Genomic DNA, 27,518 nt, shown 5'->3' on the forward strand with positions numbered 1-27,518 from the left:
TACCTATTTTTTATCTGCTGTATTTCATCTTTGTTTTCTGCTTTGTAGGTTATTCCTCTTATAGTATTGTCTTTTCCCTTTTACCCCCTTAGGGTTTATTCTCTTATGTTTTAATGTTTTAAACTGAGTATCCAGTTTATTAACATTCAGTCTGTCCTTTCTGATATAAGCATTTAAAACTAAATGTCTATCTGCCACTTTCTCTGCCTGTCTTATTTTTATTATAGGATATTTCAAACATATACAAAATTGGACAGCATAACGAACCCCCATGCATCCATCAACTAGCTTGCTGAAGCAAGATATTTTAATATAAAATGAGTGATCAATACATCTTAATACTGACCCACTCCCTTCTTGGCACCATATTATTTTTAAGACATTCTCAGACATCAGTGTATTCCATGTTTTGATATAGTATTTTCATTACTATTTATTTCTAAATATTTTACTTTTATCTTATACTTTCTTATTTACAAAGTTACTTAGAAGTTTTTTTTTTAATTTCCAAAAGTATTGACTTTTTGTGGGGGTATCATTTTTGTATGGACTGCAAATTGTATTGTGTTCAAAGACTAGGGTCTATATTAAACTAACATTTTTTTTTTAAGATGGGGTCTTGCACTGTTGTACAGGCTAGACTGTAGTAGTGTGATCTGGGCTCACCGTAACATCCACCTCCCAGGTTCAAGCGGTTCTCCTGCCTCAGCTTCCCAAGTAGCTGGAATTACAGGTGCCCGCATCATGCCCAGCTAATTTTTTGTATTTTTAGGAGAGATGGAGTTTCACCATGTTAGCCAGGCTGGTCTCAAACTCCTGACTTCATGATTCATCCACTTTGGCCTCCCAAAGTGCCGAGATTACAGGCACGAGCCACTGCCTGGCCTAAACTAACTCTTTTACATTTGTTGAGACCGTGAACTTCTATATCAGGAGTCAGATACTGTATGTCATCCACATATATATTGTAAAAGCTGTTATCTATACTAATATTTTTGTCTGATCAATAGTTGAAATCTTCCATTATGATGGTAGACTTGTCAAAGTTTCCCTGTAGTTCTGTCATTTGTTTTTAACTTATCTATTTTGTTAGATAAGTAGCAGTTTCGAATTAAACAATTAGGGTGATTTAAACCTTTTTTTAAATTATAAAGTGACTCATTTACAATGCATTTTATCTTAGAGACCATTTTAGCTGATGTATAGCCACTTCAGCTTTCTTTTAGTAGTATCTACTCATGACATGTTGTGTGTCCCTAATCTGAAAATCCAAAATGCTCCAAAATCTGAAACTTTTTGAGCACCAACATGAAACTCAAAGGAAATATACCTTTTCTGAGTTCTAAATGTTATATAGTGCATAGAACTGGATTTTTTTTTTTTTTTTTTTTTGAGACAGAGTCTTATTCCGTCACCCAGGCTGGAGTGCAGTGGCACGATCTTGGTTCATTGCAACCTCCACCTCCTGGGTTCAAGCGATTCTCCTGCCTCAGCCTCCCAAGTAGTTGGGATTACAGGCACCTGCCACCATGCCTGGCTAATTTTTGTATTTTTAGTAGAGATGGGGTTTCACCATGTTGGCCAGGCTCATCTTGAACTCCTGACCTCAGGTGATCCACCTGCCTTGGCCTCCTAAAGTGTTGGGATTAACAGGCATGAGCCACCATGCCCGGCCCAGAACTGGATTTTTAAATTCCAGTCAATATTCAGCAAATTTAGTACATCCCATATATTTCGACCAGTAATAGATTCTGATTTACTTACCATTATCTTCTTTTGTGCTTATGTTAGCCTTATTTTTTTAATTCGGCAGTCCCCAATCTTTTTGGCACCAGGGACTGATTTTTGTAGAAGACCATTTTTCCCATAGGCAGGGGCCAGGGCAGGCATAGGCATGGTTTTGGGATGAAATGGTTCCACCTCAGAAAATCAGGCAGTAGATTCTCATAAGGAGCACACAACCTAGATCCCTCATGCACCCAGTTCACAATAGAGTTCCTGCTGCTGTGAGAATGCAGCGGCTGATCTGACAGCAGGCGGCGCTCAGGCAGGTTTGCAGCTGTCCTCCTGCTGTGTGGCCTGGTCCTGGGGTTGGGGACCTCTGCTATGTTGTTTTCTCGTTGTTCTTGCTGCTACTAAATTGATAAAACTTTCTTTAGTCTATTTTTCCCCCACAATTTTGGAAGTTACACTTTTTGATTCTTTAGTAATTATGCTAAAAACTATAGCTTCCATACTTAAAACGTAAAGTTAATCAAGGTCATTATATTCTCCTCCCAAACAAATGGAAGGCTCTTAGAACATTGTGATTCTGATCGCTGAACTATTGTTTTCAGCATTTTTTGTTTTTGTTTTTGAGACAGGGTCTTGCCCCGTTGTCCAGACTGGAGTGCACTAGTGGGCAATCAATCATAGCTCACTACAGTTTTGAACTCTGGGCTCAAGGGATCCTTCTGCCTCTGCCTGCCAAGTAGCTGGGACTACATGCAAGCCACTGTGCATGGCTAACTTTTTATTTTTTGTAGAGACCAGGTCTCACTGTGTTGCGCAGTTTGGTCTCAAACTCCTGGGCTCAATTGGCCTCCCTAAATGCTGGGGATTACAGGTGTGAGCCACCATGCCCAGCTGGTTTTAACTCATTTTTTTATATGCCTCCAAAGGAGACATCGTTTATTATGGTTTTCTACAGTTCATACTGGGTTATATCTGCCAGGTTCTTCATCAGTCTTTTTTGTCAATCACTGTTATGTATTACTTCTTCCTTCTTTATTCAATTTTAAAAATTCATGTGGCATATATTTCAACAGGCTTTTCAGTGAGGCTCTGTTATCCTAAAGTCTCTCAGTCTTTGAAAAGTCTTTAGTTAATTTTTGTCCTTGGATGATAAATAGAAATCAAATTCTAGATTGACAGTTATTTTTATTATTTTGAAGCTACTGTATTATCTTTGATTTCTATGGCTGCTACAGAGAACTTCTACCACCAGGTTATATTCTTGTGGGTAAACTATCTTTTTCTTTCCAGTTGTTTTTAAGCTTTTTATCTCTGTCGTTCTGCAGTATTTTTATTTATCCCTGGCTCACTGCATTTCCTAAAGGTGAAGATGCATGTCTTTCATTAATCATTTTCAGCCATTATCACTTTTAATATTGCCTTGCTCCTCTACTCTTAATTCTCTCCTCTGAGAACTTCTACTGGACATATGCTGAATATTCTCATTCAATTGTTAATGCCTTTTAACCCATATTTTCCATCACTGCTCCATTCTTGCTAATTTCCCCAACTTCATTTTATATAGTTTATTCATTCTCTAATTCTATATACTAATATCTTCATTAAGTTAATTTCCAGCACAGTTGTACCTCGGTATCTGCAGGGAGTTGGTTCCAGGATCCCTTTCACTACCAAAACCCACAGATTCTCAAGGACCCTATATAAAGTGGTGTCTTTATGGTGCTTTTTGTTTGTTTTTATTTTTTTTTGAGACAAGGTCTCATTCTGTTGCCAGGCTGGAGAGCAGTAGCACAGTCATGGCTCACTATAGCCTCAACCTCCTGGGCTCAGGTGATTCTCCCACCTCAATCTACCAAGTAGCTGGGACTACAGGCACATGCGACTATGCCTGGTCAATTTTTGTATTTTGTGTAGACAGGGTTTTGCCATGTTGCCCAGGCTGGTCTAGAACTCCTGGGCTCAAGTAGTCTGCCTGTCCCCATCTGCCAAAAGCACTGGGATTACAGGAGTGAGTCACCATGCCCAGCCTGGCTTAGTATTTGCATGTAACCTATGCACATCCTCTCATATACTTTAAATAATCTCTGGATTACTTATAATACCTAATATAAGAACTTTGTAAATAGTTCTTACACTGTATTTTAAAATTTGTATCATTTTTATTGTTGCATTGTTTTTTCAGGTATTTCCCATCACAGTTAGTTGATTTTGAAGATACAGAACCTGTAAATAGGGAGGGCTAACTATGTTGTATTTCTCATTTCTGAAAATTCTATTTAGTTTCTAAAGTTTGTTTTCTTCTTCTAAATATCTTTAATTTTAAATATACTTTATTTGTAGCCTCTGCTTAATAATTCTGTTATTTAAAGTCCTTAGGGGTCCTTATTGCCTTCTGACTCTTATGATAAATTGCCTCCATGTGTGTTCTGTTATTTTGAATTGTGATCTCAACTTTGGGGTTTTATATGTGGGTATCCTGTTCAGTCTGAGTTAACATGCAACAAGCTAGAAATTCTGTTTCCTTCTGGCAACTGCCTAGAAATACTTTTCATATTAAATTCACAGGATTCTCAGACCACACAAGTAGTATAAATTGGAATCCCAAATTGGTCAGAAGGTAGGTCTGTGGTGACAAATTTCCCAGGAATGAATTTTATTCTCTGTACCATGAGTCCAAGCTAACACAAGCACTGGGAGGCGGATTTTTTAAAAAATCCTTTCATTGAAGGTGAATTTCTTTAAGGGTCCTGGCTTTGTTTGTGGATATCAATCCAACTTCTCACTTTGTAGGGGGGGCTAAGACCTTACCTCTAGTGTCCTTGTGTGATCTTTTTAAAAACCCAAGCATAGCTAGGCACAGTGGCTCATGCCTGTAATTCCAACACTTTGGGAGGCTGAGATGGGTGGATCACTTGTGGTCAGGAGTTTGAGACCAGCCTGGCAACCATGGCAAAACCCCATCTCTACAAAAAAATATGAAAATGAGCTGGGTGTGGTGGCACACGTTTGTAGTCCCAGCTACTCAGGAGGCTGAGGCTGGAAAATTGCTTGAACCTGGGAGGTCGCAGTGAGCCGAGACAGCACCATTGCACTCCAGCCTAGGTGACAAAGTGAGACTCCATCTCAAAAAAAAAAAGAAACCAAACACAAGCATACTGGTTACAGAGACTAGGGACTGTCTTTACTCCCAGGCAGTCACAGAGCATAAACCACACACCATACTGTTGAATTTTATGTTTTGGGGCCCCGCCCAGGCTGGAGTGCAGTGGCACAATCTTGGCTTACCACAACGTCCGCCTCCTAAGTTCAAGCAATTCTCTTGCCTCAGCCTCCCGAGTAGCTGGGATTACAGGCATGCGCCACCATCCCTCGCTAATTTTTGCATTTTTAGTAGAGACAGGTATTCATCACGTTGGCCAGGCTGGTCTCAAACTCCTGACCTCAAGTGATCCAACCACCTTGGCCTCCCAAACTGTTGGTATTACAAGCATGAGACATCATGCGCCCAGGTGATGATGTCAAAAAAATTTTAAACATTAATTCATCAACCCTGAACATAATACTCCAGTTATGGTCTATCAAATCACTTCAGCACATGACTTCATCTGCCAGATAGTTTTCTTTTTTTAAATTATACTTTAAGTTCTGGGCTTCATGTGCAGAACGTGCAAGTTTGTTACATAGGTATATATGTGCCATGGTGGTTTGCTGCATCCATCATCCTGTCATCTACATCAGGTATTTCTCCTAATGCTACCTCTCCCCTAACCACCCATCCCGCTGCTATCACTTCCCTTGCCCCCCATCCCCTGCCCCCCAACAGGCCCTAGTGTGTGATGTTTCTCTCCCTGTGTCCATGTGTTCTCATTGTTCAACGCCCACTTAGGAGTGAGAACATGTGGTGTTTGGTTTTCTGTTCTTTTGTCAGTTTGCTGAGAATGATGGTTTCAAGCTTTATCTATGTCCCTGCAAAGGACATGACCTCATCCCTGTTTTATGGCTGCATAGTATTCCGTGGTGTATATGTGCCACATTTTCTTTATCCAGTCTATCATTCATGGGCATTTGGGTTGGTTCCAAGTCTTTGCTATTGTGAACAGTGCTGCAATAAACATACATGTGTATGTGTCTTTATAACAGAATGATTTATAATCCTTTGTGTATATACCCAGTAATGGGATTGCTGCGTCAAATCGTATTTCTGTTTCTAGATCCTTGAGGAATCACCACCACACTGTCTTCCACATCCTCTCCAGCATCTGTTGTCTCCTGATTAATGATCACTATTCTAACTGGCATGAGATGGTATCTCATTGTGGTTTTGATTTGCATTTCTCTAATGATCAGTGACGATGAGCTTTTTCATGTTTGTGGGCTGCACAAATATCTTCTTTTGAGAAGTGTCTGTTCATATCCTTCACCCACTTTTTGATGGGGTTGTTTTTTTTCTTGTAAATTTAAGTTCTTTATAAATTCTGGATATTAGCCCTTTGTCAGATGGGTAGATTGCAAACATTCCAACTTTTTTCCCATTCTGTTGGTTGTCAGTTCACTGTAATGATAGTTTATTTTGCTGTGCAGAAGCTCTTTAGTTTAATTAGATCCGATTTGTCAATTTTGGTTTTTGTTGCCATTGCTTTTGGTGTTTTACTCATGAAGTCCTTGCCCATGCCTATGTCCTGAATGATATTGCCTAGGTTTTCTTCTAGAGTTTTTATGGTTTTAGGTCTTATGTTTAAATCTTTAATACATCTTAATTTTTTTTATAAGGTGTAAGGAAGGGATCCAGTTTCAGCTTTCTGCATATGGCTAGCCAGTTTTCTCAACATCATTTATTAAATAGGAAATCCTTTCCCCATTGCTTGTTTTTGTCAGGTTTGTCAAAGATCAGATGGTTGTAGATGTGTGGTGTTATTATTTTTTTCTTTTTTATAAAAAGAGATGGGGTTTCACCATGTTGGCCAGGCTGGTCTTGAACTCTTGATCTCGTGATCCACCCATCTTGGCCTCCCAAAGTGCTGGGATTACAAGCGTGAGCCACCGCGCCTGGCTGTGGTGTTATTTCTGAGACCTCTGTTCTGTTCCATTGGTCTTTATGTGTTCTGGTATCAGTACCATGCTGTTCTGATTCCTGTAGCCTTGTGGTATAGGTTGAAGTCAGGTAGTGTGGCGCCTCCAGCATTTTTTTTTCTTTTTTGCTTAGGATTGTCTTGGCTATGCAGGCTGTTTTTTGGTTCCATAGGCAGTTTAAGTTGGTTTTTTCCAATTCTGTGAAGAAAGTCAATGGTAGCTTGATGGGGATAGCATTTAATCTATAAATTGCTTTGGGCAGTTTGGCCATTTTCATGATATTGATTATTCCTAACAATGAGCATGGAATGTTTTTCCATATGTGTCCTCTGTTATTACCTTGAGCAGTGGTTTGTAGTTCTCCTTGAAGAAGTCCTCCACATCCCTTGTTAGTTGTATTCCTAGGTACTTTATTCTCTTTGTAGGAATTGTGAATGGGAGTTTACTCATGATTTGGCTGTTTGTCTGTTATTGGTGTATAGGAATGCAGCTGTGAATTCAGCTGTGAGCCCGTCTGGTCCTGGACTGTTTTTGGTTGGTAGGCTATTAATTGCTGTCTCAACTTCACACCTTGTTATTGGTCTATTCAGGAATTTGGCTTCTTCTTGGTTTAGTCTGGGAGGGTGTAAGTGTCCTGGATTCATTTTTTGGAAGGGTTTTCACGTCTCTATCTCCTTCACTTCTGCTCTTAGCTATTTCTTCTACTAGCTTTTGAATTTTTTCTTACTCTTCTAGTAATTTGTTTTTCTTAATTGAATTATATCACACTATTTTGGGCACTGTATTTTTAATGTAAGGAAGCATGTCAGCTTAAAGTCACATGGCAAGGATCAGGACCAGAATCTTACCCATATATATATATATATATATATATATACACACACACACACACACACACACACACACACACATATATATATACATATATATATATATATATATTTTTTTTTTTTTTTTTTTGATACAGAGTTTTGCTCGTGTCCCCCAGGCTGGAGTGCAATGGTTCAATCTCGGCTCATTGCAACCTCCGCCTCCTGGGTTCAAGTGATTCTTCTGCTTCAGCCTCCCAAGTAGCTGGGATTACAGACACATGCCATCACTCCCAGGTAATTTTTGTATTTGTATAGATACAGGGTTTCACCATGTTGGCCAAGCTAGTCTTGAACTCCTGACCTCAAGTGATCCCACCCATCTCAGCCTCTCAAAGTGCTGGGATTACAGGTGTTATCCACCACGCCCAGCAGAACCTTGATCTTTTAAATGTGAATTTCAGATATTTCTATGACCTGTAAGGGGAGAGGTGGGGAAGATGAAGGTTGAAGGGAATATTGAATAAGAGACTATCTGTACTATCTCCTCAATACATGAGATATTTGATAATAGCTATATAAAACAAGCCTTATTCCCATGTTGACAGATGAGAAATTAAAGCTCAAAAAGGTTAAATGATTTTGCTAAGATCACTATGTGACCCGAATTCCAGTAGTAATTGCCTAGACAAATCCATTTTCAAGCAGGGCACAGTGGTGTATGCCTGTAGTCCTAGCTATTTGTGGTCTGAGGTGAGAGGATTGCTTGTGCCTAGGAGTTCACGTACAGCTTGGGCAACATAGCGAGAACCTATTTCTGAAAATAAATAGGTTGGGTGCAGTGGCTCATGCCTGTAATCCCAGCACTTTGGGAGGCCAAGGCACGTGGATCACTTGAGGTCAGGAGTTCAAGACCAGCCTGGCCAACATGGTGAAACTGTCTCTACTAAAAATGCTGGGCGTGGTGGTGTGTGCCTGTAATCCCAGTTACTTGGGAGGCTGAGGCAGAGGCAGAATAGCTTGAACCCAGGAGGCAGAGGTTGTGGTGAGTTGAGATCATCCTGCTGCACTCCAGTGTGGCAACACAGCGAGACTCCCTCTCAAATAAAAAATAAATGAATAATCCATTTTCTTCCCTCTACACCAGAGGTCAGCAAACTTATTCTGTTAAAGGCCAAACAGTAAATATTTTAGGCCTCGTAAGCCATGCAGTATCTGCTGCAACTATTCAGTTTTCCTGTTGCAGCATTAAGGAAGCCACTGAAAAGTGTAAACAAATGAGCGTGGCTGTGTTCCCATAAAACTTTAAGGACAGTGACATTTGAATTTCATATAATTTTCACACGTAACACTACTATTACTTGGATCTTTTCCCCAAGCATACAAAAATATAAAACCCATTGGTAATGCACGGGTCTTGCACAAACAGCCTGGAGTTGACCCAGGGGCCATGATTTGCTGACCCCTCTTGTACACCATAACACCTTCTTGTAAGTACACCTCTCTTATGCCTTTGTTCCAAACAATACTGGGTTAGGAAAGACATGGAAAGAAAATGAGACACATTATTATTTTTTTTTTTTGAGATGGAGTTTTACTCATGTTACCCAGGCTGGAGTGCAATGGCGCGATCTCGGCTCACCGCAACCTCCGCCTCCTGGGTTCAGGCAATTCTCCTGCCTCGGCCTCCTGAGTAGCTGGGATTACAGGCACGCGCCACCATGCCCAGCTAATTTTTTGTATTTTTAGTAGAGACGGGGTTTCACCGTGTTGACCAGGATGGTCTCGATCTCTTGACCTCGTGATCCACCCGCCTCGGCCTCCCAAAGTGCTGGGATTACAGGCTTGAGCCACCGCGCCCGGCCTGAGACACATTATTTTTTGTACCCTATAGGTGATTGAAGGGTTGTTGCTACATAGCACCCTCGATTTATGCTGTAGGAGTCTTATTCTAACGCTAAATGTTAGAATATGCAGTTGGGAGTCTTATTCTAACGTTAAATGTCTCTTTTGTGGCTTATCCTAACCTTAAAATTGTAAATTCATTTAAGAAATTTTTTTTTTTTTTTAAGACAGGGTCTCACTCTGTCACCCAGGCTGGAGTGCAGCGGTATAGCCATGCCTCTCCATAGCGTCAACCTCCCAGGCTCAAGAGATTTTACCACCCTAACTTCCTGAGTAGCTGGGACTATAAGGTGTGCACCACCATGCCTAATCTTTTTTTTTTAGATACGGGTCAAACTATGTTGCCCAGGCTGGTCTTGAACTCCTGGACTCAAGCATTCTGCCTGCCTCTACCTCCCAGTGTTGGGATTACAGGTGTGAGGCACTGTACCTATCTTATTGTAAAATTTCCTTTAATGCTTAATAATTGGTGTATAGTAAGTGCTAACTAAATACTCACTGATAAGCACTGATCAGACGCTGCCAAATACTGTCTTTCTTTATTCACAGATGATAGTCAATGGGCAAAACATATAAGCAGTTACAATGAAATGAGAAGCAGTATGGCAGTCAGGCTATATGTATGATTTAACAACAAAATTATCACTTCCTTTTAATTTAGTTTAAGGGATAATTTAAAAAGCATTTCTTGGCCCTATCATTTCAGTTCCAGTCATTATTATGTGTAAGTGAACACTAAGTTTGATTTTCCCTTCTCTCACAGAACCATTTTGGTGATCTAGATGGTGGCCACAACGCTGCTTTCTGCAAGAATTCGGTCACACAGGCCTGGTCTAGCTTTGATGACATGGGTCAGTGAGATTCCAGGTACTTCCGTTTAAAACGCTACAGCCTATCTCCTGTTCTATAGCTGTCAGCCCTTTTCCATACCGACACAAAAGTGTTAAAAGCCAGGAAAATGGTGTTTCTGGAACACTGCAAAACAAGCAATTAGCATGTGGTGGTAGAGTTTTGTCATTAAACTCTTACAATGTACTTGCATCATTAACATTTTTATGTCTTTTGGGAATGTTATACAACCTTTTATCTTAAGGTAAGTCTGTTGTCCAGAAGAGGGGTGCTGGTTCACTGGAAAAGGCAGTGTGAAGATAATGCAATGCTAATGGACAGAGGCCTTCAAAACACTGCAGATTACACAGTGAGTTCAGGTTTTAAAATTCAGTGTCTATCAGAAAATATCTCATATATAGTCAACAAATTATTTTCCAAAGATACTTCATGGAGCTAAACAAAAATAATTTTTGTTCAAATGGCTCTGTGAGTTTAAGAATGTGATCTGGATATATCTGATAAAATAATTTAGCCAATAAGTAAGTGGTAAGTTTCTTACACTAATTGTAAAACATGAAAAGCTTTCAGCTTCACAATTTGAACCCCATCTTTTCATCTTCTCCCTGAGAGCCTGCTAATGGTGATCTCTTTCTGAAGTACTTTTAGAATCTTATTTTTATATGGAGTGTTTTACTGACTACACATATAGCAACTGAGTCCCTTGGTTTAATATATCACTCTGTGAAGATGTGGTTTATAATGCAGTTCACTTTGCAACCATGCCTGACACCTAGCATTTTTACCTTAATATGTAGAATGAATATTCTCAATATATGAGAATACTAGTCTTGAAAGGATGACTCTGGGTGTTATTACATAGCACACATGTGTGCATAAAGTCTATGGTTTTACATACATAGATACACTGTATTTGATAATACAGTATTAAAGACAAAACACAGGGTTGTCAATTATTTTTCTCATTAAGATTTTAATGTGGCTGTAAATGAAATTCTCATTTTAAAAAAATTAAAGAAAGTTTCCATTTATTTTTCTTTAGAATAAAGATTTAGTGCACAAATACAGCCCAAAGCCAACAGAAAAATAGCTCTGCCCTGTCAGTCATTTCCCTAAGAAAGCAATGCAGTTACTCAAAATAGGCTGGAAAAAAAAAAAAAAAAAAAAAAGCAATCCTCTGAGTTCTAGTTTTCACAAAAGGACCACATGTTAAACTATGTACATTGATTTGATGTGCAAGTATGCAATAAATATGTACACATACATTCCTATCTGCTTTACATCATTCTAGAGTATATCAAGATGGGATTTAGAAATGTGAAAAGGCCGTAATAGTGAAAAGGAAAAACAAGGATACAATGGTTTTTAGACCAGCAGAATAATGCTTAGCTAGTTAATTATTTTAACTTTGGAGCAGATTAAAAAAATTGTTTTGAAATAAATGGTACCTGTGAGTGATGCTTACTGCAATACTTGTTAAATGTTATTTGTCAGCACTGATCAGAATTATATAGTGCTAGTAACATAGCTCCCACTGTCCTAGAATTCCTCTAAATGGCCAGCTATAGCTACCATTATCTTGATAAGCATTTCAAGAGTTGTGTTGCTGAGCCTTTTAAAAGATAACTAGCTTATAACCTATGTCTCCTTATGTGGCTACATCAGTTACACGTGGTCCCAAGGAAGTATAAAAGAGGATATAAGCTGCTGAAGATTTCACAGAAGAAACAGAGATATCGGAAACTTCGTGATCATCAAACTTAAACCACCGTTGTCTCGCTGCGTTTTTACAATAGGCTGTGTAGTGGCCTCCATCCAGCCCGCCGTAGTGATTCTGTGCCAAACAGAATAGAAAATCAATTCAATTTAAATTGTTATTTAAAATATGCCAATAGTTTCAAAGCTTTATGTTGTTCTTACTCTCCCATGAGGTAGGAAACCACTTGAAACTTTTTATTTTAACTTGCTTTGAAACAAATAGTCTTCAGTTCAAAGAGATACTTACTGAAACAGAAAACAAATTATATTTCTTCAGATTGTTCTTTGGACCAATAACATATTGTGACAAGTCAAGATTTTCTAAAGGGAAATCCACAGATGTCTGTAATTTTTGTTTCCACCTGCCATCATAGGAAAAACTGCAGAACAAAACATTACAATTATACTGACAGAGGAAGATACTAGGATGAATCTTCATTCATTAACATCCAGAATGTTAGCCAGGACCATAAAAATCAATTTCAAATATAAAGACTTGGAATTTTAGTAGTAGGGGAACCCATTAAAGATATCTGGCTCCATTTTCATTTTACAAATGAGAAAACTGAGGCACACCGATATTTAATGATGTGCCTAAGGTCAAACAGCCAGAACTGTAGAGGTAGAACTACACTCTGGTCCAGCTACAACTGCTACATGAGTCTTCTACAAAGGTAAGACCCACATGTTTATAATGCTGATCACCACAAAAGCAGAGAATGAAAGCCAGAAATTGACAGTAGGGAGACTATTGACTAAAATAATGGCATTCATTCCATTCTGGCATATTCTGCTCCTTTAAACATCAAAACAATGATATATTGGTTGGTGTAATATGGTTATTTCAGAATTTTAAAAAATATTCAGCATTAAAAATGTTAACAAATGTGTAATCACTTATAGAATGTTTATATACCTCCACAATTCTCAAATAAGACAATGGAAAAAACTAGCTTTTGTTAGAAAGCTTTTGTTTTTTTATCTTAATACAAGATAAAACATTTTAAACAAATGCTTTTGACACAAAAATTACAGTTCTCAATAAAAAAGTGCAACTTTAAAGTTTTTCAAAAAATCAACTCTGAGTTCTCACTACACGGATGGATTACATGAAGACAAAAGAATCAGCAAAAGAAATAGTGTTTTCTAACTCTTGTCATTATTCCTTCTATTACAGGACTAGATCTTTTTCATCAATTGGAAAATCTGGACAAAATTATTTCTGCACTTAATGGTATCATTAACATATTTTATCTTTAAAATTATAAATTTCATTTAACACATGACTGTTATGCTTAGTCTGCTGTTTGAATGTTTCGTTTCATGTGCTATTTTGTTTTTGAATTATATGTATAACTTTTTATACATTTTCACTTGATGCTTTGTAATTATTTAAAATTATGTCTGAAACGCAATAATCATAAGAAATGACATGAACTAGTGGTATTGTCATTTTCCTATGGTATTGAAAACACTGAGATGAACTAACATTTCTGCTTTATCTCCCTAGATCTACTGTAACCAGATAATTGTCCTTTGTTATGTACCCATGGCAGGCAGTACAAGTATAAATGACACAGGACTTAGAATTCTTTCATTTAATTTCACTGAACAGAAAAAAAACTTTTCCCTTTACCGTTTCAGATGCACTAAAAGCACAGGTGGTAACTTCCAGATTTCTATCTTTTTTAGAGAATCCCGTCGAGCTCTGCAATGACTGCAGTAAAATCTGTTGTTATCTGTGAGTTTTTCTTCTTTGGAAAATAATCTAAGGCAATCCTGGCAGAAAAAAAGAAGTAGCAGATACTCATTAATTCATTTCTTCAACAGTGTCAAAGAGCACCTATTTAGTCACTCTGCAGGCACCAGTGATTCAACAATAAACTACCCAGAAGAGTTCCTGCCCTCCCAAAGCTTGTGATCTAGTGAAGAGTGTAGACAAGTGAACAAAGACAGCAAAGTGTGTGGTGAGTGCTATCTACAATGTGTTGTGACAGGACACAGGAAAGCCCCTAACCTGATCAATCAGGGAAAACCTGTTGGAGGAAATGATATTCTGGAGGTTTTTAAGACTAAAGGTATCAATAAGCTATTATATAAGAAACATTGTTGATATATGGAAAATAGGACATTTACTTGCTATCCCCATGTAAAGCAAATGCTTATGAAAAGTAGGCCTAAGTTGAAGTCAACAGACAACTTTCCAAATTGACTTATAAAACTTCTTAAAAACATATTAACAATTCTTAAAGAATATTTAATAGCGGTACTTTAAAAAAATTTCTAATTCTTTCTCATCTACATAGGCCTAATTATAAAACAGAATTTATATAGAGTTTTACTGATAAAATGTTTATAAGAGTAAAGACCAGAAATAAACAACATACATCTCTATATCCATATAAACAGCATTTTTATCCAATAAATCATTTTCTCCCTATCTTAAATTTACCTGTAATGTACATTTACTTGTGGATGCTAGCGGCAGAGACAGATACATGAAGGCCTCAAATGTCCTAGACTTTTTGTGACAGGTGAGGCACTGTACTGTAGATTTGAATTGACCCTGAAAAAGTGCAACAATTATAGACTCATTGAGCTGCTTGTGTTTCTGCCAGGCATGTTCTGCAGCTTTAAAGTCATCGAGATGATCATTATTTTCTTCTTTATATCTCTTCCGATTATCAGCCTGGAAATAATAGAATTATTTAAGCTCTATATTAATCTCTCAAAGATATAAATTGAAAGAATAAAAGTAAATACAAACACTATGCAGATTTAGAAACACTTGTAATTCTCACAAAGGAGCTGTGATCTCATTGAGTGTGGCAAAAATAATTCTAGCCAAAAATACTGAAAAAACCCACTTTATCAAAGAATGTGACTTGCTGAAATTTCCCCAATTTTTATTTAAAAAGCTGAAAAGGGTCAGATCTGGTGGTTCATGCCTATCATCCCAGTATTCTGGGAGGCCAAGTCAGGAGGATTGCTTGGGGCCAGGACTTCGAGACCAGCCTGTGCAACACAGTGAGAATCCCATCTCTAGCAGAAAAAAAGCTAAAAAGTTTGGTTTTGAAAAAAGATATCCTACATGTAGCTGGGAATTAAGGCTACAACTAGACAGATAAAATTTTGTTGCCCTAGCCTCTCGATATGTATATATACACATTTGTAAGTGTATTGTGTGTGTGTGTGTGTGTATGTTCAGTGGTAAGCACGGTGACCCCAAAAGTACATGTTAAAAAGTGCTTAAAAAAAAAAAAGCTGTAGTATACAAAGGGAGGGTGGTGATTTATATATAGATACATGCCTCCATAATAACTAGTCACATGAGTCATTTGGTTACATGAAATAATTTTTTTTTTTTGGCAGTGGGGGGACAGAGTCTCACTCTGCTGCCCAGGCAACAGATTGTGCTGTGGTACAATCTCGGCTCACTGCAACTTTTGCCCAGGTTCAAGCGATTTTCCTGCCTCAGCCTCCTGAGTAGTCAGGATTACAGGCGCGTGCCACTGTTATCTGGACAATTTTTGTGTTTTTAGTAGAGATGAGGTTTTACCATGCTGGGCAGGCTGGTCTTGAACTCCTGACCTCAGGTGATCCGCCAGCCTTGGCCTCTCAAAGTGCTGGGATTACAGGCATGAGCCACTGCACCCAGCTGAAGTAATTCTTATTTTAGAATAAAGCATAAGAATAGGGCATGTTCCACTTTCAGTAAGGGAATGGGAAAAATAATAATATATATTATATATGTGAAATTATATAACAAAGATGCTCAAACTGTCTATAATCTTTTATAAGATCATTTGCTTATAATTTTACTTTCATATATATGTGGGTCACAAACTCCAAAAACGATTTTAACATTTACAAATTTCTCAGCAATACTGCTTGTTAATTAGTATACCAATTGTGTATGCTTCAAATATTACACTTACCAAATGTTTTATAATTCTCTTATACAGTCATTATTTGAATAAACAAGTAGTGAACTGTCACCAACTAGAATTTTAAATTGCTATAAAAATACAGTGCTACTGAGCAACCCTAAACAGTCTCTGCAACTTAGAAAAGTCAAATTTCTTACTTTATTTAAATCTTCATGGAGGCCATCCATTAGGAATAGAAGCAGTTCTTGTGAATCTTGCTGACTGTATCCTGCAAACTGGTCATTGATCTTCCCAATGGTGATTTTAAAGTCTTTTGGACTGATATATCTATACTGTCCTGTCCACAGGGCTTTCATGATTATACCAAATTCTTCTGCCACTTCACCTTTATGCCCCAATAGATTTGACCTGTGCAAATAAAAGTTACAAAAGATAATAAAGGAAGTTTAAAAGTTAAGTAAGGTACAGTGGATTCTTGATGTCAAGACAATATTATTCACAAATTGTAGCGCTACATTAAACTACATATTTACTTGCAGGCTTACCACCAGATTCTCACCTGAATCTGACTTGCTCACATCCCTCCAGCTTCCTTCTTTTGGCGACAAGCCCTACATGGTCTCATCAACAGGCTCCAATTAATGACAGTGAGGTTCTGCCTTCCGGCACTGCTCTCATCCTGTCTGTCCTTTACTAATCAGAGAAGGCTTTTCTCTAGATTACTCTTTTTTTGAGATAGATACGGTCTCACCCAGGCTGGTGGAGTACAGTGGCACAATCACAGTTCACTGTAGCCTTGACCTTCTGGGCTCAGGTGATCCTCCCACCTCAGCCTCCCAAGTAGCAGGGACTATAGGCATGTGCCACTACACCTAGCTAATTTTTGTAGAGACAAGAGTTTTGCCTTGTTGCCCAGGCTCGTCTCAAACTCCTGGGCTCCAAGTGATCCACCCTCCTCAGCCTCCCTAAGTGTTAGGATTAGCAGTGTGAGCCACAGTGCCCAGCCTTCATTATACCTAAGAATAAAGATATTTTCCCCTTTCTAATTTGACTTCTCTGGAGCTGAATGGTAAGTATTAAGGTTTGAAAGGTAAAATAGGTTCTTGATGTCAACATGAAGTTATTCACATACTGTAGCCCTATACCAAAATGCTTATTTATTCACAGGTTTACCACCAGATTCTTAACTAAATCTCACTTCAAAGATCCCAAAATTCAGGTGTTGCCAATGTGATAGGATTAAGAGATGGGGCATTTAAAGAGATGACAGCACCAAGAGGGCTGCCCTCCCTGGTGAATAGGATTAGGTACTGTTATTAAAGGGCTTGACAGGAAGAGTTTCTCCTTTTGCCTTTTGACCTTCTACCATGTGAGGATGCAGCAAAAAAGCTTACCAGATGCTGGCATCTAGATGATGGCCTTCCCAGTCCAGAACTATGAGAAAATAAACTTCTGTTCTGTTCTTTACAAATTACCCAGTCTCAGGTATTTTGTTAGAGCAGCAGAAAACTAATGGACTAAGACGGTAAATATGGTTAGATCATCCTTTAGCATTATAATACAAAAAGTATGACATTTATTTACCTGTTAATATCATCCTGATAACAGTTTCGGTTGAAATAATCAGCCAAATGTGGAGCATTACATAGGCACTGCAATATTGAGTTCATATAACAAGTATTTCCTAAGTTACGAAGTCCAGTGAGAGCTGGTCCAGAACCTCCAAACACAGGATTGAGGTTACGAATCTGAGAAGCAGAAAGCCGTGAGATCTCAGCTTTAGGGTAGCATATCGGCCTGAGGAAGAAAAAGCATACAAGATGTCTTAAAATGCTGAGCATCTGAAATTAAGGTTCTATACTATAAAAATGGCAGCAAACTGAAGTACCTGTACGACAGGCATGTTGTAAACAGTAAAAGTGTTAAATCATAAGGTGCTGGGTCTTCCAGGACATTTAATATTTAGGTTAACATTAGTCATACGACTAAGGTCTGAGACCTTTCCATGAAACACATACCTTTAACCTCTTTTTGTTGTTGAAACAGAGTTTCGCTCTTCTTGCCCAGTCTGGAGTGCAATGACGTGATCTTGGCTCACTGCAACCTCTGCCTCCTGGGTTCTAGCGATTCTCCTGCTTCAGCCTCCCTAGTAGCTGGGATTACAGGTGCCCACCAGCATGCCTAGCTAATTTTTTGTATAATTCTTAGTAGAGATGGGGTTTCACTACGTTGGCCAGGCTGGTCTCAAACTCCTGACCTCAGCCTTCCAAATTGCTGGGATTACAGGCATGAGCCACTGCACCTGGCTCATAACTTTAACCCTCTTATGTGGGTCATGGATCTTACACCATAAGATTATCTAGCTGCTCATGAACCAGGAGCTCTAGTAGAGAAGGTTCTTTTAAACTACTTTAAATAATACCTGGAAGTCTGGCACTATAAAATGTTTGAACTAACCCAGAAAGCCAAACAAGGAATTAAAAAAACAAAACAAAACAAAACATACTGTGGAGTAGATATCAAGGGAGGCAGAGGTTATTTGTGTACTATTAATTACATTCTAGAATGTGTTGACTATCCACGAATGGCTAGTCAAAAAATACAGTTCTGGCTGGGCATGGTGGCTTATCTCTGTAATCTCACCACTTTGGGAGGCTGAGATGAGCGGATCACCTGAGGTCAGGAGTTTCAGACAGCCTGCCCAACATGGTGAAACCCCGTCTCTATTAGAAATAAATAACAAAAAGTAGCCAGACGTGGTGGCACGCACCTGTAGTCCCAGCTACTCAGGAGGCTGAGGCAGGACAATCGTGTGAACCCAGGAGGCAGAGGTTGCAGTGAGCCGAGATCATGCTACTGTATTTTATCCTGGGTGACAGGGTGACACTCCGTCTCAAAAAAAAAAAAAAAAAAAAAAAAAAAAAAAAAAGTTCCTCATTTGCACTAAGGAGGAACAAACTTTTCAAAGTAGCTACAAACCATACTGGACAGCAGATACAGAACATTTCTGTCACCATGGGAAGATCTGCTGGACAGTGCTGGAGCAGAGAATGCCTTCTAGACTTTTCAATGTGGTGTATTGATTTAGATATGGAAATACTAGAACTGCTGTGGCATAAGGAAAATCTTAAGGGATAGGTCTTTTTTTTTTTTTTTTTTTTTTTGGGACGGAGTTTCACTCTTGTTACCCAGGCTGGAGTGCAATGGCTCGATCTCGGCTCACCGCAACCTCCGCCTCCTGGGTTCAGGCAATTCTCCTGCCTCAGCCTCCTGAGTAGCTGGGATTACAGGCACGCACCACCATGCCCAGCTAATTTTTTGTAGTTTTAGTAGAGACGGGGTTTCACCATGTTGACCAGGACGGTCTCGATCTCTTGACCTCGGGATCCACCCGCCTCGGCCTCCCAAAGTGCTGGGATTACAGGCTTGAGCCACCGCGCCCGGCCAAGGTCTTTTTTCTTAATTAATCCTTAACCTTCTTCCACCCCTAAAAGTAATACTGAGAACAAATTAAACTACATTTCAATCAGCTTTTCTCTACACGTGCTCAGTTGCATTTACTCATGTGCTCTTTTTCTGTTCTATATATATTAAAAAATACATGAACAACATGATAGTCCTTCAAGCACTGTCAAATTAACACACTTTACTAAGAATGATGATTCAAGAAGAAATTAAATCTCACTAGTTATTATAATGAACCCTAAAATCTGTAACAAGATTAACAGAATTTTTAAAAGCTCCCTCGAATAAGTCCTCACCTTGCAGGTTAAGTTCTCAGGAGGAAAAAATTTCAACTACTTTCTTAGAATGTGTTATGAAGGAGGCTTTAAGACAGCCCAATTAAAATTCCCTAGCAAATACAAAAGTGTGTATAATAAATGGGGGAAAAACTCCATTTATTTATATTTCCATCTATTTCCCCCCCTCCTCCCAAAAAAGTAAAGATTAAAAGTAGTACACAGACTTGAAAATCATCTCCTCATAGCCCTATCAGTCATAAGCTAAGGAGATTCCAAAACAGATAAAGCCAGAACTATAGTTAAATGAGAACCTATTTTGGGAAACTTATTGAACCTATTGGTCACTATTTTTGTGAACAGAACAGCAAACAATACAATAAAGGAAAAAGGAACAGAATAAGGATTAGAGGCTGATATACTAAAGTGCTTGTTATTTTAATACCAGAGGAAAACTTTGCTCACATTATGGGCTAACGAAAAAAAGTTTCGAACTTGGGTGCTGCAACAAGACACACTCAATAACCCTGTAAATTACGGTCCTCAAAGGGAGATTCAGGGGCCATAGGAGGTCTATGAAAAACGTGAGGGGACTCTGGCATGCCGCTGTAAAACACAACAATGATATCATATTTACATTAACACTTCAAATAATCCTCTCTGGTATGATATTAAGTGAGCACTTGGGAGAAAAACCAACAACATTTTCTCTATTCTTTCTCTGTGGTAAATAGTAATGGCTGGTATAGACATCCACAGAAATTTCTGACTCCCTGACACTAATAAGCTGCTAGAGTTAGAGTGGAAATGTTGAAATACAGCACATTATTTTAGTTCTAGAAGTTAAGATAAACATACTTGTTTTCCCGATTAACTGTCGGAGTTACCGTTGGCTTCCTCTTCTCTTCCTCTTGAATAGCCTGGGTTATATCTGGGGAGGAGTAGGAGCGCTTCAGTTTGGAAGGTTCTCTATCCCGCTCAGCAGGAATCTGTGGCTTGGCTTTATGAGTGGGAGGTGTGGAAGGAGGTGCAGATGAAGGAGCCATTTCCGGTGGGTACATATGAACAGTGTTGGTGGGTGAATGATAATAACGAAAGGTTCCAGTGATTGGGTCAAGAAACTTAGATTAAAAAAAAGAAAAAAAAAACAGGTCAAAAAACAAAAATAACCATTATATAAACAAAGAAATCATTCCAAAGTATTCTGCTAAATTTACTTTTGGATTAAAATAATTTGAATAAAATGGTGATAAATTTCAAAAGAAATTTAGGTTTTAAAGTAAACTACTCTTTTTTTTTTTTTCTTTTGAGAGGAAGCTCACCACAACCTCCACCTCCCGGGTTAAAGCAATTCTCCTGCCTTAGCCTTCTGAGTAGCTGGGACTACAAGCGTGTGCCACCATGTCCGGCTAATTTTTGTATTTTTAAAAGAGACGGGGTTTCACATGCTGGCCAGGACAGTCTCGATCTCCTGACCTCAGGTCTTCCAAAGTGCTGGAATTACAGGTGTGAGCCACCTCACCTGGCCATTTCTAAATGACAAATACCAGAATGCTCATATATTATAGCCAGCATCTCAGGTTGGGTATTGAGAAATCTCACCCTGCTATAATTAGGGGAAAAACCTATGTGCTCTGTAATGGAGAAATGAAATTGACTTTGCATTACACAATATGTAAAATAAACATGTTAAAAACATATTTTTTAGGAACACAGTGACTATTTTATTGCTAATTTTGACTTTTACCTTGGCCCAGCCTGAAGGCAGTCCTGGTACGATCCTCCCCATTTCTTCACTTCTTGCTCTTGTCAAAGGTTCTCGTTGAGCCTAGTTTAAAAAAAAAAAAAAATCTACTTTTTCAATTAAATTTTGTTATATAAAAACTTAAGCTACTTGTACCAAAGAATCAAAAAAACCATGCCTTGGTTGCCCTTAATATTTTAAAAAACAGATTCAGAGATGAAAAACAATTATCTTTTTCTTAAAGTACAAATATTACTATACCACGGTATTGAGGAGTATGTCTAAGCCTGTAATGATAGCAGGTGGCAAGGTGGTGGTAGATGGCTTCTGTGGTAGTTCATAGGGAGGAAGACAGTGGATCCAAGCAAATAAGAAAGGCCACAATTTTGGTTTTTCTAAAATTTTGCATCTCAAGCTATTTTATTTTTAGTCAATTTTTTTTTTCATTTTCCACAGTAAACGATTACATAAAATATAAACCTATATTCTTCAGGACTGAGTGTGCCCTTTCTCTGTATGCCAAGAGGTGTGAGTAGAGAACAGATGATATAGCATCCTAGCAAATGAATATTCATAAGAAAGGCTACAAAATTTCATTATCATGGCCTATTGTAAATCTACCTAAAGTCATCTTGCTCTCCCAACATTTCTTCTTCTGTATTCATTCATTCCATAAAATACTGATGAAATGTTATGTAAGTAAAAACAAACCAGCATACTGAGGCATCAACCTCAATATAATTGAATATGATACTTCCATTTCCTTTAAAAAATTATTAATAACAGAAAACAAAAACGCCCGATGAACCACCCACTTCTATTTTTATATTCTTCTTGTCTTAAAATATATACATTCTAGGCCAGCTCATGCCTGTAATCCAGCACTTTAGGAGGCCAAGGCAGGAGGATCTCTTGAGCCCAGGAGTTTAGAGATCAGCCTGGGCAACACAGACCCTGTCTCTACAAAAAATTTTTAAAAATCAGCCAGGTTTGGCTGGATACAGTGGCTCATGCCTGTAATCTGTGCACTTTGGGAGGCTAACCTCATCACTTTGTGTGGATGAGGCAGGCGGATCACCTGAGGTTAGGAGTTCAAGACCAGCCTGGCCAACATGGTGAAACCCTATCTCTACTTAAAAAAAAATGCAAAAAGTAGCTGGGCATGGTGGTGTGTGCCTGTAATCCCGGCTACTCAGGAGCCTGAGGCAGGAGAATTGTTTGAACCTGGGAGGTGGAGGTTGCAGTGACCTGAGTTCATGCCACTACACTCCAGCCTTGGCAACAGAGTGAGACTTAAAAAACAAAAACAAAAAAACCCCAAACAAACAAAAACACCCAGGCAGGCCTGGTGGCATGCACCTGTGGTCCTAGCTACTCCAGAGGCTGAGGTGGGAGGATCACTTCAGTCCAAATGCTCAAGGCTTGAGCCCAGGAGGTCAAATAAGCTATGATCATACCACTGTACTGCTGCCTGGGTGACAAATTCTGTTGAATACAAACGTGTAATAAATAGAATCTGTGTGCTGGAAAAAAAATTCTGTCAAAATGAAGTCAAATGGCACAACTATCCATCCACATGCAAAAAGACAGACTTAGACCCTTATCATACTATATATAAAAACTACTTTGAGATGGCTCATATATCTAAAGACTAAAGCTAAAACCTTAAGAAGAAAACATAAGAGAAAATCTTCATTACTTTATGACTCTGGGTTAGACAAAAATGATCCTTAGACACAATACCAAAAGCATAATCCACATGAGAAAAATATGACAGAATAGACTTCCACAAAAACTTTTGTGCTTCAAGAAACTCCATCAATAAAATGAAAATATAAGCCACATATTGGGAGAAAATGTTTGCAAATATCATTTAAAAAATTTTTAGAGATAGGGTTTCACTATATTGCCAAGGCTGTTCTTGAACCCTTGGCACAAATGATTCTCCTGCCTCAGTCTCCCAAGTAGCTGGGTCTGCAGGCACGTGCCACCACACCTGGGCTTGTACTCGCACTGATGATGACCTTATAGATTTTAAAAACACTACCCTCAAGCATTTAGCACAGTGCTAGAGAGACAGTAGTTGCTTCGCAAATACTGTAAGCTTTAGTGGTGAGTAAATCTTGAGAAGGCTGGGCCTTCTTAATATCTGACAATTACTTTAAAATGTTATTTAATCAATACTTGTATGTGGCATTTTACATAGAATGAACGTAGAGTGGATTATACAGCATGACATTTAAGACAGCCAGAAGATATATTCAGTACTGTTGCTTCCTGAAGGGCAGAGATGGGGCAAGATGGCAGGTGGCCAACAAGGACAACTTTTGCTTTCCTTTCATTGTTGCCAAAGACATTGGCTGTGGCTGGCGTGAAGCCCTGCTTAAAATGTCAGATCCAGTAGGAATAACTGCAAACCTCCATTTTAACTTTGTATTTTTTAGTTTTTAGTCTTCACTTTGTAGTTCCAGTCATCTAATCCCTACTCCTTCCATCTAAAAGGAACAGAATAATGTCAGAAGAGAAGGCATGTATATGTATATCTCTCTCTTCATTTTCTCTTATTGTTAACTCATTTTCAGCTCTCTTGAGTTTCACTTTTGGAGCACTGCTGTTTGACTAGGGCTGAAATTCTTAATCTTTGTCAGGCTTACATATCTTAAGAAATTTCATTTTTTGTTCTTAGAAGAACATCAATAAAACGTAACATGGTTTTATTTTTTCTCTATTTTTATTTTTCCATAGGTTATTGGGGTACAGGTGATACTTGGTTACAATCTAATTTTGTTTGTTTTTTTTCATATGGAGTCTCACTCTGTTGCCCAGGCTGGAGTGCAATAGCACGATCTTAGCTCACTGCAACCTCCACCTCCTGGTTTCAAGTGGTTCTCCTGCCTCATCCTCCCAAGTAGCTGGGACTACAGGGACAAGCTACTACGCCTGGCTACTTTTTGTATTTTTAGTAGAGACAGGATTTCACCATGTTGGCCAGGCTGGTCTCAAACTCCTGATCTCAAATGGTCCTCCCGCCTTTGCCTCCCAAAATGCTGGCATCATAGGCGTTAGCCACCATGCCCGCCTATTACTAAGTTCTTTAGTGGTGATTTGTGAGATTTTAGTGCACCCATCACCTGAGCAGTATACACTGCACCCTATTTCTAGTCTTTTATCCCTTGCCCCCCCTCCCATCCTTGCCCCTAGTCCTTAAAGTCCATTTTCTCATTCTTACATAACATGGTTTTAATGGGTTATGTGTTACATTTAATGATTGGTTCCAGGACCTCCCTCCCATACCAAAATCTTGAGGATGCTCAAGTCCCTTAAACCTGAGAGGTGGAGGTTAAAGTGACCTGAGTTCATGCCACTGCAATCAAGCCTGGGCAACAAAGCGAGACTCCAAAACAAAAAAACAAAAACAAAAACACCCCAGCCAGGCCTGGTGGCTTGCACCTGTGGTCCTAGCTACTCTGGAGGCTGAGGTGGGAGGATCCCTTGAGTCCAGGTCAAGGCTTGAGCCCAGGAAGTCAAGTGAGCTATGATCACACCACTGTACTCCTGCCTGGGTGACAAATTCTGAGCATCCTCAGATTTTGGTATGGGAGGGAGTTCATCTTAGACCTAAACAAATTCTATAAATCATTTGACTTCTGTAGTTAATGGACATTTTTTGTATAAATATTAATGGATTTGTTGTTGCTGTGGCTCTTTAACTACTGCAGTGAAAAATAAGAAAATTGTGAATTCAGTCATTCTGGCCTTAATATATTTTATGCCATTTTTCCTCCTGTTTGAGACAGGGTCTCACTCTGTTGCCCAGGCTGGAGTGCAGGAGCATGATCACAGCTCATTGCATCCTCAATCTCCCCAGGATTAGGTGATACTCCCACCTCAGCTTTTTGACTGGCTGGGACTACAGGCAGGTGCCGCCATGCCTAGCTAATTTTTCATATTTTTTTCTAAAGACAGGGTTTCGCCGTATTGCCCAGGCTGGTCTTGAACTCCTGGGGCTCAAGTGATCCATCTACCTCAGGCTCCCAAAGTACTGGAATTACAGGCCTGAGCAACCATACCTGACCCCCTTTTTTTCCTCTTTCTGTGGAGAAATGGGGTCTTGCTATGTTGCCAAGGCTGGTCTCAGATTTTGTCAATGGCAAAATACAGGAGAATGACTTAACAAAAATTTTACATGTTAAATTCACATAGATTTAGATTGGATATGCAGTTGGTCCTCTGTATTCATCAGTTCTGCATCTGTGAATTCAACCACCCACAGATTGAAAATACTTGAAAAAAATTAATTCTGGCTGTACTGAACATGTACAGGCTTTTATTATTCCCTAAACAACACAGTATAACATCTATTTTCATAGCATTTATATTGTATTAGGTATGTAACCTAGAGATTATTTAAAGTATATATGAGGATGTACATAAGTTATATGCAAACACTATACCATTTTATGTAACGGACTTGAGCATCCTCAGATTTTGGTATGGTAGGGAGGTCCTGGAACCTATCATCTACAGATACCAAGGGACAACTGTATATATATCCCAGAGAAGTTAGATCTATGGAGACAGAGAGTAGACTCAGTGTTGCCTGAGCTTTAGGGTAGACTAAATTGGTCATGGGGTCTTTTTGATGTGACGGCAATGTTCTAAAATTGGATTGTATTAATGGTTTCACAACTCTAAATTAATAAAAAAAAAAAAAAATCACTGAACTGCATGCTAAAAATAGGTGAATTTTAAATAAGAAAAAAAGGTGAATTTTATGGTATGCAAATTGTATCTCAATTAAGCTCTGAAAGAAAAACAAAGGCAAAGATGTCTTATACAAAGCCTATGTATTTTAAAAATTATGATGACATACACATAACATAAAATTTACCATCTTAACAGTTTTTAGGTGCACTGGTTAGTGACATTAAGTATATTGCTGTGCCAACAATCTCCAGAACTCTTTCCATCTTGCAAAACTGAAACTCTGTACCTTCTGAACAATAACTCCCCATTTCCCCTTTCCCCAGCTATGACAACCACCATTCTACTTTCTGTCTACATAAATTTGCCTACTTCACAAACCTCAGAGAATTGGAATCATTCAGTATTTATCCTGTAACTGGCTTATTTCACTTAGCAAATGACCTCAAGGTTCATCCATGTTGTAATGTGTCAAAATTTCCTTCCTTTTTAAGGTTGAATAATATTCCATTGTATGTACATATCACATTTGTTTATGCATTCACCTGCTGTTGGACATTCGGGTTGCTTCCATTTTTCAGCTATTATGAATAATACTGCTAAGAACAGGTGGCACAAATACTTCTTGTTTGCAATCCTTTTGGGTATATACCTTGAAATAGAACTGCTAGATCGTATGGTAAGGCCTAAATATTTTTTACTTTCATAAAATAGAATATGCTGTCAAACTTTAAATAGGAAGACAAACTCTATTTCCTTTAGCATATAAATGGATTGATCATGTAAAAACAAGCAAAAAAACAGCTACCAAAGATGGCAAAGATCCCATTACACTGTAGATCTCATGACAGAGGATGACAATGTCAGATAATCAGATAGTTATAATCCGTGTTTGGTTTTTATTCCAGTTTTTCCCCTCAATGAACTACTTACTTTATTTCTTTCGGTATCGTCTGTATCCTCTCTAAAAGTTCCTGTCCTTAGAATTCCACTTTCTGGTTGTCCTTTAACCTTAAATGGCTGTAAAATTATTAAAATTACATTAGTGAAAGAAAACTCTAACTCTCCTCCCAAAATAAAGCTACTAGCTAACACAACCAAATCTATGAGACTGAAAATGTAAAAGGAGGCCTCTGAAAAGTTTATGGTATTTTATTGTCACATTCCAAATACTTAAAAAACCAAACAACACTGATGAATCAGTGAAGAAAAAAAGATAAAAATCAAGGTGGACTGTGAAGCACTGGTTCATACTACATGGCAGAGTATAAAATGTTGATCATTAATGTATAATCACCATGACCTCATTAGAACA

General features: G+C 38.5%; 2 protein-coding genes across 7 annotated transcripts in view; one reads left to right on the forward strand and one right to left on the reverse strand.

The window, feature by feature from the left end:
* Positions 1 to 10,465, forward strand: part of USP50 (ubiquitin specific peptidase 50) — a 55,329-nt gene extending 44,864 nt beyond the window's left edge. The window contains 2 exon segments of the mRNA XM_032297492.1: positions 10,282 to 10,367; positions 10,369 to 10,465. Of these exon segments, the coding sequence (XP_032153383.1) occupies positions 10,282 to 10,367; positions 10,369 to 10,465 (183 nt within the window).
* USP8 (ubiquitin specific peptidase 8) overlaps positions 10,037 to 27,518 on the reverse strand; it is an 81,659-nt gene continuing 64,177 nt past the window's right edge. For 5 of the 6 annotated variants that reach the window (XM_032297491.1, XM_032297486.1, XM_032297488.1 and 2 more), the window contains 9 exons: positions 27,137 to 27,223; positions 21,503 to 21,583; positions 20,614 to 20,876; positions 17,600 to 17,812; positions 16,213 to 16,423; positions 14,578 to 14,814; positions 13,762 to 13,904; positions 12,373 to 12,505; positions 10,037 to 12,201 (listed from right to left, as the gene is read on the reverse strand). In XM_032297491.1, coding sequence (XP_032153382.1) covers positions 12,016 to 12,201; positions 12,373 to 12,505; positions 13,762 to 13,904; positions 14,578 to 14,814; positions 16,213 to 16,423; positions 17,600 to 17,812; positions 20,614 to 20,876; positions 21,503 to 21,583; positions 27,137 to 27,223 — 1,554 coding nt within the window. In that variant the 3' untranslated portion in view covers positions 10,037 to 12,015. The remainder of the gene's footprint in view (positions 12,202 to 12,372; positions 12,506 to 13,761; positions 13,905 to 14,577; positions 14,815 to 16,212; positions 16,424 to 17,599; positions 17,813 to 20,613; positions 20,877 to 21,502; positions 21,584 to 27,136; positions 27,224 to 27,518) is intronic. The other variant, XM_032297487.1, reaches the window with a different exon arrangement.

This window comes from Sapajus apella, unplaced genomic scaffold, assembly GCF_009761245.1.
Source record: "Sapajus apella isolate SASKATOON/1434 unplaced genomic scaffold, GSC_monkey_1.0 scaffold37, whole genome shotgun sequence".
In the NCBI taxonomy this organism is placed as follows: Eukaryota; Metazoa; Chordata; class Mammalia; order Primates; family Cebidae; genus Sapajus; species Sapajus apella.